This window comes from Gadus morhua, chromosome 10 (genome assembly GCF_902167405.1).
Source record: "Gadus morhua chromosome 10, gadMor3.0, whole genome shotgun sequence".
Lineage (NCBI taxonomy): Eukaryota > Metazoa > Chordata > Actinopteri > Gadiformes > Gadidae > Gadus > Gadus morhua.
In genome coordinates, this window is record NC_044057.1 from 22,398,664 (window position 1) to 22,413,822 (window position 15,159).

Below are 15,159 nucleotides of genomic sequence, written 5' to 3' on the forward strand. Positions count from 1 at the left end.
AGTGATTCTGGCCTCACAGTCTCCTCGTCTCTCCTGCTCTGCTGTGCTCTGCACAGTCAGTGAACTTGCACATGCCCTCTTTCTGCTTTTTTTCCATCTCCCCCTTGTCCCCCTTATCATGTGTAAAGAAAGGCTGCAGTGTAAAGGATGATATCTTGGAAGGCCGGCGTATGGCCTGGTTGATACCGTAGCGTTTTCCTGCCCATCGATCCACTCCTAATGTTTTTTTTAATCTTCAGGCAGGAACATGAACCTTGATAGCGTTTACGTTCCACTTGACTCCGCCTTAGGTTGCTTTCTTGGATTCCCATTCCTTAAAGAAAACCGCACAAACAAAAGGGTGATCAATTTCCTCTCTATCGTACTGAAACACAGATTAGCTGGGAATTCACTGGAACGTATTGTTATAGGACGGATGTATAGGCAGGGACCCACGCACACACTAGCATATGAAAAGAGATGCATGGAGGTACACACACACGCACGCACAAGCACACGCAAATGCACGCACAAAATTAGTCGCTGGTTCAAAGAAGATCTCAGCTAGTGTTGCATCCACTGGGGGAGACCATTAGCTACTAAAATATTTGTTTTAAGCTATAATCTTTTTTTTTAACTGTTGATTAAAATGCCGGAAGCTATTCACAGTGAGAACGGTTTGAGAGGGATGCAGCAACGTTTACATCAGCACACATATTTTCTATTTTGCTTTATATATATTTTATGTCATTTTAAGATTTCTAAATATTTCCATATTTCTATTCCTAATTCATAATTTGACCATCATTAATAGCTTTCCTCTGGGAGAGTGAATGTGAGCGAGAGAAATCGTAAGGGAGAAGAGAGAATGAGCGAGAAAAGAGAGCTAGCCAACAAAAAAGAGTGAGCAAGAGAGAGAGAGAGAGAGCTACCTTGGCCTTCTGCATGACAGTTCCTTTAGTGGAGGCGTAGACAGACGGGGGTCTTTTGCGCATCTCTGTGGCACAGTTGACGGGCAAAGCCTCACTGTAGATATTCTGGATTTTACTGTTGCCCGCCTGGAACCAAGATGTGTTAATGAAAAGCACAGAGGGGTTGAGATCAAGGTTGTGTGTAGATTTGTATGCTCATCCTGAAGACCTCTACCTCAAAGTGGGATATATTTTCCCACTGTTGTTGTGAGGGTTGTGTGATTGATTTGTATGCTAATCCTGAAGACTTCTACGTTCAAATTTGATACACTCCCACTATTATGAGGGTTATGTGTATATTTGTATGCTAATCCTGAAGACTTCTACCCAGATTTGACACATTTCCGACTGTTCCCAACTTCCATCCAATACCCGTGCAATTCATTCACTCCATCGAGGTATTCCTCTCTATAGGGTTGTACATGAGTGATTTGCAAAGGCCGCCATTGTCTAGTATGATGCTGATGCATAAAAGATGGTCTCGAACATCATGACGATTTCATCACTGCCAGGATAAAACGTTTGACACTTGTTGCAAAGGGACAGTACGGGTGTTTAGTCCTCAGTGTGACCAGTCTCAGATTGTACGCTCATTCTTAGTATGCATGCAGCCACAGTGTTGCATCGCTTAGGAGGAAAACATCCTTCGACATAGGGTTTGCACATCAATGTCATTTAGAAGCAGGTTTGGGAGAGGCATCCTTCTTTTGCGAGCCTTTATAAATGCTGTAGGTATTGCCGCCTCTACCACTCCTTCATCCATTCAGACTCACTAGTTCAACCTCGTTATTCTTTACTTGGGTATAGCTTAATCTACCAATGACGGCAGGTGAGTTCAGGATTCACACTTTAAAGTCCTACACACACACACACGCACACGCACACACACACACACACACGGCACACACACACACACACACACACACACACACACACACACACACACACACCAACACGACACACACACACACACACACACACACACACACACACACACACACACGCACACGCACACAAACACGTCACACACACACGTCACGCACACACACCGCACACACACACACACACGCACACGCACACGCACACACACTCGCCTTGGCTGGAAGTTTCCCCTCCACGGGGGCTCCGAGCGCCCCGCCCGCCTGGCTCTTCTTCAGGTTGTCCTTCACCTGGGTCAGCCTCAGCTCCAGGTCCACCCGGTCCCGCCTCCTTCGCCCGGCAGGCCTCCTCCAGCTGGGACAGGAGCTCCGAGAGAGAGGGCCTCTGCTTCTCTGCTCCGCGCGAGGTCACAAGGGAGACGCACCGGTTGGATTAAGGACAGAAGGAAGAAAAACTCCATGGTTTATATCCACGCCGTTAATTGTGGATTGGTTCTGAAGGACTTAAGGTCTAATCCGCTTGGGACAATTTGAGCACAAAATGCACTGAATGCATAAAATCGAAATTCATAGAGAGTAGACAAAGTATTATATTGGTACCAAAGTTCTTGATTCTTTCTAGTAAAATGTAGGGATAGCAGAAAAATAATAGCTTTCACACAACCAATCCTTAAAAAAAGATAACAGCCGTTTCTCAGTTCCTTTCCTTTAGGATGGGTTTCAAAAGTAATCAAAGCGAATGAACGCTGACACCCGATGATCAGGGACCACACGTTAGAGCATAGTTCCTGATCAACCTGCATGTTTTTCTTCTCCCTCTTTGCGTCGTCGGGGTTTCACCCGAGTCTGGCGCCTCCTTACCGGTGGCCATCTTGAGCTCCTCCTTCACGTCCCTCCTCTCCTGACGGAGGACGACCAGCGCAGTGCGGATCCCCTCCTTCTCCGCCTCCAATCTCCTCCTTCTCCCTGAGGTAGCGTTTGGCGTCCTCCTCGGCCCTGGTTTTACCCATACCTTCCGTACTGGTTGGAATCTGGGGACGGCACCGAGACAGGGCGCGGGTTAGAGGTCAAGGGGGTCAAAGCTACAAAGGGGTCATGGGAAGTAGACGCTTCCATCTCACGGTCTGTCCCTCTCAGACTGGATGATGATTTGATGAAACCAGGAGTACGTATTGTGGCTCTTGGATTCACTTTGTGCAGCTAAGTTTTATTTCATATTATCTTAATATTCATACATGGGAACACACACACACACGCAAGCACACACACATACACACATGTACACACGCACATACATACACACTGGGGCACACTGGGGTCTCAAGCAGGGGGTCGCGGTGGATCCAATGCGAGTGTCTCATAAATATCAGGTAACATCTGGGGTCGAGAGAGAGAGAGAAGAGAGAGAGAGAGAGAGAGGAGGGGGGGGAGAGGGGGGGGGAGAGAGAGAGAGAGAGAGAGAGAGAGAGAGAGAGAGAGAGAGAGAGAGAGAGAGAGAGAGAGAGAGAGAGAGAGAGAGAGAGAGAGAGAGAGAGGGCCTTTGATGTGTCTGAACCACAACACCCAACCCTGAGAAACAGCAAAGCAAAGGGGCTCCCTCCATGATCCACAAAGCTAAGCTGAACTATTTCAATACGAGAGGAGGGGGACAGGAGCGGATAGCTAGCTATGAAAACGACGAGCAGAGAAGGAGGAGATTACACATGAAAGGAGAGGAGATGATGGAGAGGGGTAGGGAGGCAGAAGGGTAATATTGACCCAGAGGAAGGTTCCCAGTCACAGCTGAGAACACCATGCTTATAGGGGGTGGTACAGGTGAGGCCGGTGGGTGAATACATCCTGAAGGAGAATTGAAACAGCTTGAAGAGAGCGTGAAGAATTTAAATCTATGTAGTGTAGTTCTTATTGGTCCTCATGGTTCCAGTCGACTCTGTTTTTTCTTTTGATCCTTTTGGTGGCTCACGTCCTCCTTTCAGACCTATATATAAATGTTACCGTCGCTATAATGTGATCATTGGGGCGCTAAAGTGCTGCAGATAGCTTTAAGGCCAAATTATTTATAAGGCAAAACTATATATTTAGTTTTGCCCAAAAGAATATCGTGCATATTTCCTTCGTTTTACAGTGTTCACAGAAACAACCACGTTCACCACAACTGACTGTAAAAAGTACAACTGACTCACCATTGTGTACTCAGATTGTAAACCTAACGACACGCGTGTTGGTGCGTGCGTGTGCACCAGTGCGCAAGTGCGTGCTGTGTTTTTGTGAACGCACCGTGCGCGCGACCTCTCCTTTCTTGACAGATGGCGGTCAACACTCTGGTGACACAGAGTTGCCAGAGGGCCACAGAATATTCCAGATGTAATGCATGTCTAGAAGAACAATGTCACCTCACATGCGGTGCCAGAGACTTTCGACCACGGCACGTGACGAGACACTTCGATGTGTCGCAAACCCATCATTCATGCGATTCAGTATTCATGGGGGGTCTGGCGGGAGGGTCTGGCGGGAGGGGCTGTCTGCCTTACTTGAGCCAGTGCGCTTCAGGGAGACGGGTGGCTTGCTCCGCCCTGGGTCGCTGCCAGGGAGGCTGGAGCACCGCTTGGCCGGGTGACAGGACGTCGGCCGGGCGGAGGACTCCGGCTGCAGCGGGCGGAGAAGAGCGGGGGGAGACCGGGGAGGCCGGGACGGAAGAGAGAAAAAACATGAAGGAGAGATACAGATCAAGGGCGGGGGGGCGGGGGAAGGTTGTGGAAAATGGCGGAGGTGTAGCTGGTCAGTTTGGGATGGATGTGTCTGGGTGGGGCGTGTTTGTGTTTTTAGGAGGATGTGTGATTAGCCAGAGGAGCTTCGAGGGGCGTCGTCAGACTGGGTTGAGGAAGGGGTTTATAGGCAGTAAAACCAGAGTGACCTTTGACCCCTCCCCTCCTTTCAGTCATATGACGTGCAGCTTTTTTTTCCCATCTCTTTCTTACACACACACACACATAGACGCACACACACACACACACACACACACACACACACCCACACACACACACACACACACACACACACACACACACACACACACACACACCACACACACACACACACACACACACCCACAACAGGCCTATGAAGAGCAGTCATTGAGAAGCCTGTTACAGCCCATTCTGTATGGATGACTGATCAGTGGTGTCGTATTAAGATGCCCTCCCCCTACACCCCACCTCCCCTTCCCCCGACAGCTGCACACACAAACCCCCCCCCTCCCCGCCCCCCCCCCCCCCCCCCCCCCCCCCCCCGCCCTAGCCCCAAACTCAAGCTGCTGCTAATCTCTGACCATCAAAGGAAAAACACCCATAACTAAGGGCTGAGACCCTTAGTAGTTGGATGAGTTTGTATACCACACAGACACAAAATCATGTATGGACCTGAATGTGTGTGTGTGTGTGTGTGTGTGTGTGTGTGTGTGTGTGTGTGTGTGTGTGTGTGTGTGTGTGTGTGTGTGTGTGTGTGTGTGTGTGTGTGTGTGTGGTGAGGGAGAGATGAAGAAAAAAAGAGGTAGAGAGGGAGACAGTGTGTTTATTTTGTGTGCCTGCGTTGTGTGAGGGACAGATAAAAAGAAATAGATAAAGAGAGAGAGAACAAAGAGTGTGTGTGCCTGTGTGTGTGTGTGTGTGTGTGTGTGTGTGTGTGTGTGTGTGTGTGTGTGTGTGTGTGTGTGTGTGTGTGTGCATGTGTGTGTGTGTGTGTGTGGTCGCTGGCACGTGCTAGTGTCTCACCTGCGTCGTCTCGAGGGGCACCTCGTCGTAGGTCCGGGAGTCTGTGGAAGTGCTGCTGGAGGAAGTGGCCCACCTAGCACACCACACAGGAGCAAGGTCACACGGTGCGCACACACCACACACACACCACACACACACACACACACACACACACACACACACACACACACACACACACACACACACACACACACACACACACACACACACACACACACAACCCTCTCCTGGCCATCTTCCCCTCCCTACCCCCCTCTCCTGCTCACTAGAGGGTAGCTGGTGTGTTGGTGTATTAAGAAAACTCCCGTAATGTCCCAAACTGTTTCGGGCAGCTCGCCCTGTACTCTCTGATCCGTACATCGGGACCTCTGGGTGTGTGTGTCGCCGCTTTGCACACACGCCAAAACACCCTCTTCACATTGTCTCTTGCTCTCCTACCAGGAGACTCTGGAGAAGAAGTGCGGCAACCGGTTAAGGCTACGGACATGGGGGGCACAGAGCCCAGGGCCCCTTCTGTTCTGTTCTGAGACGCCCCATGCGCTCGACTGGTCTGCCTGCCGATAAACTTTGAAAGAAAAAACCCCCAATCCCTGCCACGCCCTTCTCTGCGTCACTCACAGGAAGGAGTGGCGCACGGCGTCGCGGATGTTGGCGATGGTGTCCAGGTCCACGTAGTCGTAGTACAGGGACTCGGGGTTCCACCGACGAGCCCGTCTCAGCCAGGAGGACCCCGAGCCACCGGCCCAGCTCCTCGCTGCTGCCCCGCCTGGAGGGAGGGAGAGAGAGAGAGGAATATAATCAAATTGTTTGCAGCCATGTTGTTTATATGGTTGTTGTGGTTGTCAAGCTAAAGATTGTTTCTTGATCGATATTTATGATAATGAAAAAATAATAGAAGCACAGTGAGGGCCCATGACAAACACTATTTACCATTAATTGAATATTGATTTATTTATCAGACACTTCAACCCAAGGACTTATTGCAAACTCAGATACATGTCTTAAAGGAGCAGGTCGAGGTCGAGGGCAGGACAAAAGGTAACACATGTGTTCAATGCAGCTAGGTTTCTTGGCTCAATGCAGATAATTGGGTTCTAAGCATTCATCTAGCAGACCCATTATAAGTGTAATGAGCGGGTTTGTCCCGCGTGGACGCCTCTATTTACAGGGCTCGTAGAGCAGTAGATCACAGCTCTACACACCTCCAGAGCCGCCAGCTCCGTGCTGGAGCGCAGGATGCGGAAGGCGAAGGGGTGCTTGGGCCCCAGCCCCGGGAGCACGTCGCAGCCGTGCAGCAGGACGGGGGCCAGGCTGGTCCGGGGGTCCCCTCGGTCCTGGTAGAAGTGCAGGGCGCCTCTGCACACGCAGCACCACTGCTCCCTCCACGCCTGGTTCACCAGGACCAGCAGGGTGCCTGGGCAGGGGCGAGGCTCACGTCAGGACACGTGGAGAGATACAGGAGGAGACGGAGGTGATCTGAACGCAGACGTGTCCAGGGGGACGCTAGGCCGAGGGTATGTATGGGGATGATGATGCTACGTAGGCCGAATGTATAGGATTGCCCAAACCAAGTCCGGGTTATCAATTACCAAACATGAACGGCTTTTTTGAAACAGGCTCCAAAATGAATGCACAGGTCTCACATTGCTCTGCAGATTGATATAAATAAAGATTGCATTTCTTTAAACGATGACGTATAATTCACAGGTGACCGTCCACGACAGGCTGAAGTGAGAGAATGTACGTTTTTTTTGTAGTTAAGAGTGGTATGGACAACGCTAGCACAGATGGAAAAGACGTTTGGGACATTCAGCAAGGGCAGCGCAGCGCAGCAGAGAATGAGAGCGCTACCTTGTCGAGGGTTGGTGAAAGAAGTTTGGGGGTCCCCTGGTCGCGGGGGCTTTTTCTTTGAGAAGCTGATGATGCGTGTGATCTTCCTGCCCGCAGCGAACGGCCCACGCTTTACTTTACCTTCAGATAGAAATGAGAACATAACTATATTTATTACTCTTATAACTGTTATTATATTTATTGTCACATGTGTTCTGGATGAGGGAGAAGTTAAAGAGTTCAAGAGAGTTCAGAGTCTTACCATTGTCTCGACTGTCCACTGTAGAGAACCCAACACTGTCGGAATCAGAGGTGTTCTTCTCAGCAGACAACCTCTGAAGCACACGCACACACACACACACGCATACACACACACACACACACACACACACACACAAAGACACACACACACACACACACACACACACACACACACACACACACACACACACACACACACACACACACACCACACACGATCAATCAATCACTACAGATGCGTCATTCACATTGTTGTCCGTCGGACTGAGTGGCTGTCTGACTGACTGACTGACTTTAACGATAACTGATTGACTGGACTGTAGGGCTGACTGACTTCAACTCACAAATAATGCGCGCATGTTAATAAAGGTAAACATAATTACAGCTGCGATAAGTCAACCTCTGCAATCGTTACCCACATGCAAGTAGCATGTCTCCCACCCTGTCTAAGTTTCACTGGCTGGGTGATGACAGGGGGGGGGGGGGAGCCTTTCATTACCTTGTCGAGCTCTGCCTTCCTTCTTGATGATGGGAGACGAGGGCTCCTCTGCACTCGACCCCAGGCCCGCTCACCTCACTCACGACCTGCGGGAACCACACCAAGGCATGCTAGCTTCATTCTCCGAGAGCCAGTTATGCTGTGTGTGTAAATGGGCTTTATAAATAAAATGTACTCATTTATTATGTGCTTACACAAGGCGCTCATCCATTTGTAACGCAAATGGATTGAGGGGATGTGACGCTAATGCACACACACAACTAAACACACACACACACACACACACAGACACACACACACACACACACACACACACACACACACACACACACACAGACACACACACACACACACGCCACGCACGCACGCACGCACGCACGCACGCACGCACGCACGCACGCAACAACACACACACGCACGCACGCACGCACGCACGCACGCACGCACGCACGCACGCACGCACGCACGCACGCACACACACACACACACACACACACACACACACACACACACACACACACACACACACACACACACACACACACACACACACACACACACACACACACACACACACACACCACACACACAGACGCACACAACTCACCCGGAGCCAGCGGTGGGCCTGCTCCTTGCTCTGCGCGGCCAGGACCAGGCCTTCCCCGTTGGGCAGGGTGAAACGCAGCTCGTGCCTCTTGCGCTTGCTGTCCTTGGGGGCGTAGACCACGGTGCACATGGGCAGCAGCAGGTCCACGTAGGGGACCACGTCCTTGGAGCTCTTGTAGCACTGCAGGGGCGGGGCACAGTTAAACCACAGGCTTAATGAAGGGCTGTGGAGCCTGGGAAGAGGCGTTCTGGATGAGGGGGGGGGGGGGGGGGGGGGGGGGCAAGGCTAACGGATCACGTTCAGAGGAAACGCTCCCCAGGTGGCTAACCCTGATATTCAGCAGCGTTGACACAACGGCAATGCACTTTTTTGTCGAGCGTTCTACCACAGTACCTGTGGTTTGCTTCGCATCCTCAGGAGAGAAGTTCACTCGTGTAGCAGCAGCTAACCCGTTTGGTCATGCCTGTTGGGATTTCTCCGTGGCTTGGTTGGCGTAATCCCAAGAATAACACATCCTTCTAACTGAAAGCTGCGAACTTTATCTGACACTAGATCTCTAGAGAATCGAGGTTGACCAGTACGAGTGTGGATGTGTTGTCGTGGTCTATTTGTGTTGTGTGTGAGTGCGTGTACGTGCGTGCTGTGTGTGTGTGTGCGTGTGTTTGTATATGTGTGTGTGTGTGTGTGTGCGCTGTGTGTGTGCGTGTGTGTGTGTGTCTGTGTCTGCGTGTGCGTGTGCGCGTGCATGTGTGCATGTGTGCGTGCGTGTGTGTGCGTGTGTCACCGCCCCTCGGCCCACCTGCAGCCTGTCCTCCCGTATGACGGTAAGCTGTTTGGCCCACTGGCCGAAGCGCTTCTTGCGCAGCAGGAAGGCGCAGATGCGGCAGTCCCGGGCGGGGGGCATGGAGCTCTCGTCTGAGGGCCACTGGTGCGTGAGGGGCGGGGCCCCGGGCCCCCGGTCCTCCTCCTCCTCCTCGTAGGACTCATAGGAGCTGCTGAGCGGGTCCGAGTCGTTGTCTGCCGGGGCAACGGAAGGAAGGGGCGGGGATTGGGGTTCTTATTGTCTGTGGTGTGTGTGTGTGTGTGTGTGTGTGTGTGTGTGTGTGTGTGTGTGTGTGTGTGTGTGTGTGTGTGTGTTTGTGTGTGTGTGTGTGTGTGTGTGTCGAGAGTGAGTGAGTGTGTGTGTGACCCTGTGAAAAACATCTGGAATGGTTCTGTAGGCGTAAATTGTGTTTGTGTGTGTGCTCATGCACATGATGTGTGTCTGTGCGTGTTTACATTTGTTCAAGCTTCATGTGTGCATGTTTTTTGGGTGCGTTTGTGTGTTTGTTTTGAGAACGAGGATCCTCCTTGACTACGTCCGTGCGTGTACGTGTGCGTAAGCCCTGCACAAACAGGTCTTCCAGGAACACCCCCCCCCCCCCCCCCCCCCCCCCCCCCCCCCCACACACACACTGTGCTATAACCTCGTTAACTTATGGTCAGAGTGCTGTTAACTTGTGGCCTGAGTGCTGTCGACTTGAGTGCTGACTCACAGGAGTTCTTGCGGCCCGGGGTCACACAGGACGGGGGGTAGTTGCTGTCGGCGTCCTCGTAGCCGTCCTCTATGGAGTTAGGAGGGCTGCAGCTGCCTGGAAATGTTGCAAGACAACAACAACAACAACTAAATTAACCCCTCATTAGTTCAAGTGAACCCCTGAGGATATTAGGTCGTTAAACAACATCATTGATAAGTGAAAAAATGCTACAGAGCTCCTACGCTGTTTACATTAGTATAGAAACAAACAGACTTTGTTGCAGAATTAAAGCAGGATTTGTTCATTTAGCAGACGCTATTATCCAAAGCATAATTTTTTCAGATACATAATAAATCGGGAGCAGGTGGAGGATAGTAGTAAAACTCTAGCAGGCCTGGAGGCCTTTAGGTAGAGGGTAGACTCAGAGGATGTAAATAGGAATCAATCCAATATGAATCTTGGATGCCTACAGGCCGACTACAGGGATGGGGATTGCAGACCCAGAGCCTTGGGCATTGGGAGCCAAACACCCGGCACCACTAGACCTTCAAACCCCCTCCCCAGGAGGACGAAGGAGCCGCTGACCTCGGGTGACGATGTACTCTGGCGTGGCTCCGGGACTGAGGGGCAGCGCCACTTCGTAGTAATCCTCTGGAGGAGGCGTGGTCGGAAGGGGAGGAGCCGAGGGAGGAGCCAAAAGAAGAGGGGGAGCCGAGAGAGGAGGAGCCGAGCGAGGAGCTGCCGTCGGGCGAGGAGTTGTGGGGCTCGCGGCGCTCTAGAGAGAACAGGCAGGAGGATACGGACCGTCAACCTCATGCACTCTTTGTCTTGATGATTCCTCCATCGTCCCCCAAAGCAAACAACCCCGGTAGAATAGAAGGCTGAGCAGATTGCGATAAACACGTCATGTGCGTCTCCAGGGGGGACTGCACAGGCCCACAGCGGCGGGAGTTATTCATGTAGCTGTGGACGAGGTTTACGGCTCGGATCAGGGAGGGTGCTCGTTTAAAACGGCAAGGGTCTTAATAAAAATTCTTGGACGGTGCACGACGTGACATGCACGTGTGCACAGTTCTCTCTCTCTCCCTCTCAAGCTCTCTCTCTCCTTTTTCTCAACTTCTCTCACTCTCCTTTTCTCCCCTTCTCTCTCTCTCTCTCCTTTTCTCCCCTTCTCTCTCTCTCTCTCTCCTTTCTCCCCTTCACTCTCTCCTTTTCCCCCCATTCTCTCTCTTTTCTTTTTTCGTCCCTTCTCTCTCCATTTCTCCCTCTCTCTCTCTCTCTCTCTCTCTCTCTCTCTCTCTCTCTCTCTCTCTCTCTCTCTCTCCCTCTCTCTCTCTCCATTTCTCCCTCTCTCTCTCTCTCTCTCTCTCTCTCTCTCTCTCTCTCTCCTCTCTCTCTCTCTCTCTCTCTCTCTCTCTCCTCTCTCTCTCTCTCTCTCTCTCTCTCTCCATTCCTCCCTCTCTCTCTCTTGCCCCATCCATTTGTTTCTTGGTTTCTAGCCCACTCCTGGGCTGCGCTTTTAAACAGCAAAGCCTCCACTCTATTATTCATTCTCCACTGGGGGTTTGTGCACGGACGGGTGGGGAGGGGTGACAGGAAGATGGAGAGCGTCGTAACTCTAACTGTCCTGCGGTTGGACAGGTGGCCTTGACTCCCGGGCTGGACGGTCAAACATACATCTGTATTACCTGTGCTATAACTCCTATCTGACGGAAACACAACCGTCTCATCCAACAGTGCGGAGCGCAGCATCCATAATACTACAGATAACAAATGAAGGGTTACGTATAGCTGGAGGGGTACATCGATGGATAACACCAACAAAGCTGTGGAGATACAGGTTTGATTCTCCATTGTGTGAAGTCCTCCCACCAGTATTAACAGGGGTTTTCTCTTGGTATTCAGATGTCCCCCTTAACCTCCAAATACATGCCAATCAGGACGGATGAGTCCCTGCCATGGATGGATGGATGGTAGAATGGATGTATGGATAGACCGATAGATACATGGATAGAGGGATGGATGTAGAGAAGGATAGAGTGATGGATGGATGAATGAATGGGTGGATGGACAGAAGGATTGGTGGAAGGGCGGATGGATAGATGGCAGTCACATGCCTGTTGTGGAGCGTCTGTCTCGTTGATTAGCGACTGCTGGTCTTGCTTGGTGTCCTCTGTTGCTTCTCTGAGATCCGCCAGGTCACAGTCTGCGGAGAAGAGGATAAAAACGCCTGAATCTCATTCTCATTCACGAGGGAGCGCGTATTTCACAGCGGATCAACCACAGCGCGTGCACACACACTTACCAAACGTCTCGAAGAGGGACTCTACAAAGCTGGTGCCGTTCCCATACACCGGCATGTTCATGTATATGTAGTCTGTTCCCGTCACTGGAAGAAGACGAAAGAAATATGTAACTTGAACAAAGTTTGAAACACCATCGACAGTCTTTAACTCTGAGGCTTGGGGTACACCACTCAGTATTCTTCTCAGGGAGGCAGTGCTGCTCGTTCACAGCACCGGGTAAAAAGGTACCTTGGATCCGTGTGTGTATGTGTTCACTTCCCTTTAGGATTTTATCTTTATACAGGCCCCAATGTAGCTGTGTTATATGCATGGTAAGAAATGACTTTAGTTAATGTTAGTCAGACTGCAAGGACAGCCAGCCAACCAATCATTCAGTCTGTTAACCAGGCAACTAGACAGGACCATCAGTCGGCCAGCAAACAAGTCAGTCAGTCAGTCAGTCAGCCAAGCAGACTGGACCATCGTTCGGCTAGCGAACATATCAGTCAGTCAGTCAGTTAGTTAGTCATTCAGTCGGCAGTCAGTCAGTCAGTCAGTCAGTCATTCAGTCAGTCAGTCAGTGAGTCAGTCATTCATTCAGTCGGCAGTCAGTCAGTCAGTCAGTCAGTCAGTCAGTCAGTCAGTCATTCAGTCAGTCAGTCAGTCAGTCATTCAGTCGGCAGTCAGTCAGTCAGTCAGTCAGTCAGCCGCTGACCTGCCGGGCTGATCTGCTGCAGCAGCTTGCGGACGGAGCTCTTCTTCTCCTGGGTGGAGGCGCTGAGCGTCTCCTGGTCCAGCAGCTTCAGCAGGGCGGACAGCTCGCTCACCAGCACCTCCATCGCTAAACCCACAGGGAGGGGGGGAGGTTAAAGGTCAGAGTGGGAAGGTCAGTGCGTTAGGGTACGGGTCACAGTCGACCCGGCCTACTTTAAACAAACACCAGATGAGTATCAAAACGTCTCCTTTTCAAGCGCTCCCCGGATCTGACTTTCAGTGCCCGTGTCACAACATTTCACAGCATGTCAGCATCCTCCAGGCCCCCTAACAACGCCCCCCCTCTCTAATAACCAGGACTAAACACGACCAGGGAGGTCATTTCCAAAGGCCACACTTACACCAAACGGCTTTACTGATTAGAAATGACCGTGCTAGGTTAGCGGTTCTAAACAAGCGTCTAACTCACCAAATGTTTTGTCTTTAGGCGGGAACCTAACATGCCAATCAACATAATAAGCTCTTCTGGAGTGGTTCAATTCTCCTCATGAACCAAGTCCACACTGCTCGCATGGTAACTCGCTCAGCGTTCGAATCAACTGGCACCTACGATACTTTTAAAAGCCAAGAGCTTTCTATAATAATCCCTAGTGTTGTATTGAGGGTTAGGGTTAAAAACAACAATACTGATTTTGGCAGGAAAAAGGCGAGTCTAGGACCACATGCAGGACGTACGATGTAGGCCAAAACACACACTGTAGCGGTCGCAGGATGATTCACACGAAGGAGGACCTCTTTATCGGCCAACACATGTTGCAGCGCAGACTACAACTCACTAAGGCTCCGTAAAACCACGCAAGACGCACACTTTGTGTGAAGGGATATAGGGGTTGACGTATGTACGGGAGGGATGCGAGACGCGGTCATAGGGACACTCACTGACCTGAGAGTAACTCAAATAAACGTGTGGCGCTCCCAGAGCGGGCGTACAACACGGAGCATGAGACAGGTCTGGGACCTGCCTGGGAGGACGGGCTGTTATATTGGTGTTTGTGTGAGTAAAAGGGTGTGTGTGTGTGGGAGCTTCATGTGTGCACGCATGTATAAACACTGGGGGGGGGGGGTTAGAGTGGGATGGAGGTGTGTGTGTGTGTGTGTGTGTGTGTGTGTGTGTGTGTGTGTGTGTGTGTGTGTGTGTGTGTGTGTGTGTGTGTGTGTGCTGTGTGTGTGTGTGTGTGTGTGTGGTATTTTCATTATTTGAGTGCAGGGCGTAAGTAACCTGATTGAAATACTAGCTTTTCCCACAAACCAAAACACCATCGTGTCTAATCGTTCTTGACTCTGTCACGTCGTTTATTTTCTCTTTTGCTTTTTGTTCTTGCTGCAATCCCCCCCTTTCCCTTCCATCCTGCAATTTATTTCTTCAAAAAAAGAATAATATAAAAATAAAAAAATTCAAGATGCTCTTTCATTCTTTCTTCCTAGAAATCGTATCTTTCGATTTAGAAAAGCCTTTTTGTCCTTATTTCAATCTTTCTAGAGTTCCGTTCCCTCCTTTTTTGTCTGATAACTGAGTCACCATCGGCACACTTGTCCTCCCTCACCCCTCCCTCCCTCCCCCCTCCCCCCCCCCCCCCCGCCCCCCCACTCTACTGTCCCATGGTCACAGCCCAGCCCCATTAGACCTGCTCAACCATGACTGCTTCAGAGGTCAGCCACAGGACGGACCCCTGGCCGGAGGTGGGGAGGATGCACATTACACATACACACACACACACACACACACACACCACACACACACACACACACACACACACACACACACACACACACACACACACACACACA

General features: G+C 50.9%; 1 protein-coding gene across 1 annotated transcript in view; it reads right to left on the minus strand.

Annotated features, from left to right (window-relative positions):
* Window positions 1-230: 230 nt before the first annotated feature.
* afap1l1a (actin filament associated protein 1-like 1a) overlaps window positions 231-15,159 on the minus strand; it is an 18,182-nt gene continuing 3,253 nt past the window's right edge. The window contains 23 exon segments of the mRNA XM_030368356.1: window positions 231-313; window positions 912-1,037; window positions 2,045-2,152; window positions 2,154-2,221; window positions 2,690-2,780; window positions 2,782-2,835; window positions 2,837-2,859; window positions 4,360-4,474; window positions 5,599-5,671; window positions 6,217-6,293; window positions 6,295-6,364; window positions 6,799-7,012; window positions 7,450-7,569; window positions 7,691-7,763; window positions 8,189-8,206; window positions 8,208-8,266; window positions 8,792-8,975; window positions 9,595-9,812; window positions 10,331-10,426; window positions 10,898-11,087; window positions 12,430-12,518; window positions 12,618-12,701; window positions 13,313-13,438. Coding sequence (XP_030224216.1) covers window positions 287-313; window positions 912-1,037; window positions 2,045-2,152; window positions 2,154-2,221; window positions 2,690-2,780; window positions 2,782-2,835; window positions 2,837-2,859; window positions 4,360-4,474; window positions 5,599-5,671; window positions 6,217-6,293; window positions 6,295-6,364; window positions 6,799-7,012; window positions 7,450-7,569; window positions 7,691-7,763; window positions 8,189-8,206; window positions 8,208-8,266; window positions 8,792-8,975; window positions 9,595-9,812; window positions 10,331-10,426; window positions 10,898-11,087; window positions 12,430-12,518; window positions 12,618-12,701; window positions 13,313-13,438 — 2,303 coding nt within the window. The 3' untranslated portion in view covers window positions 231-286.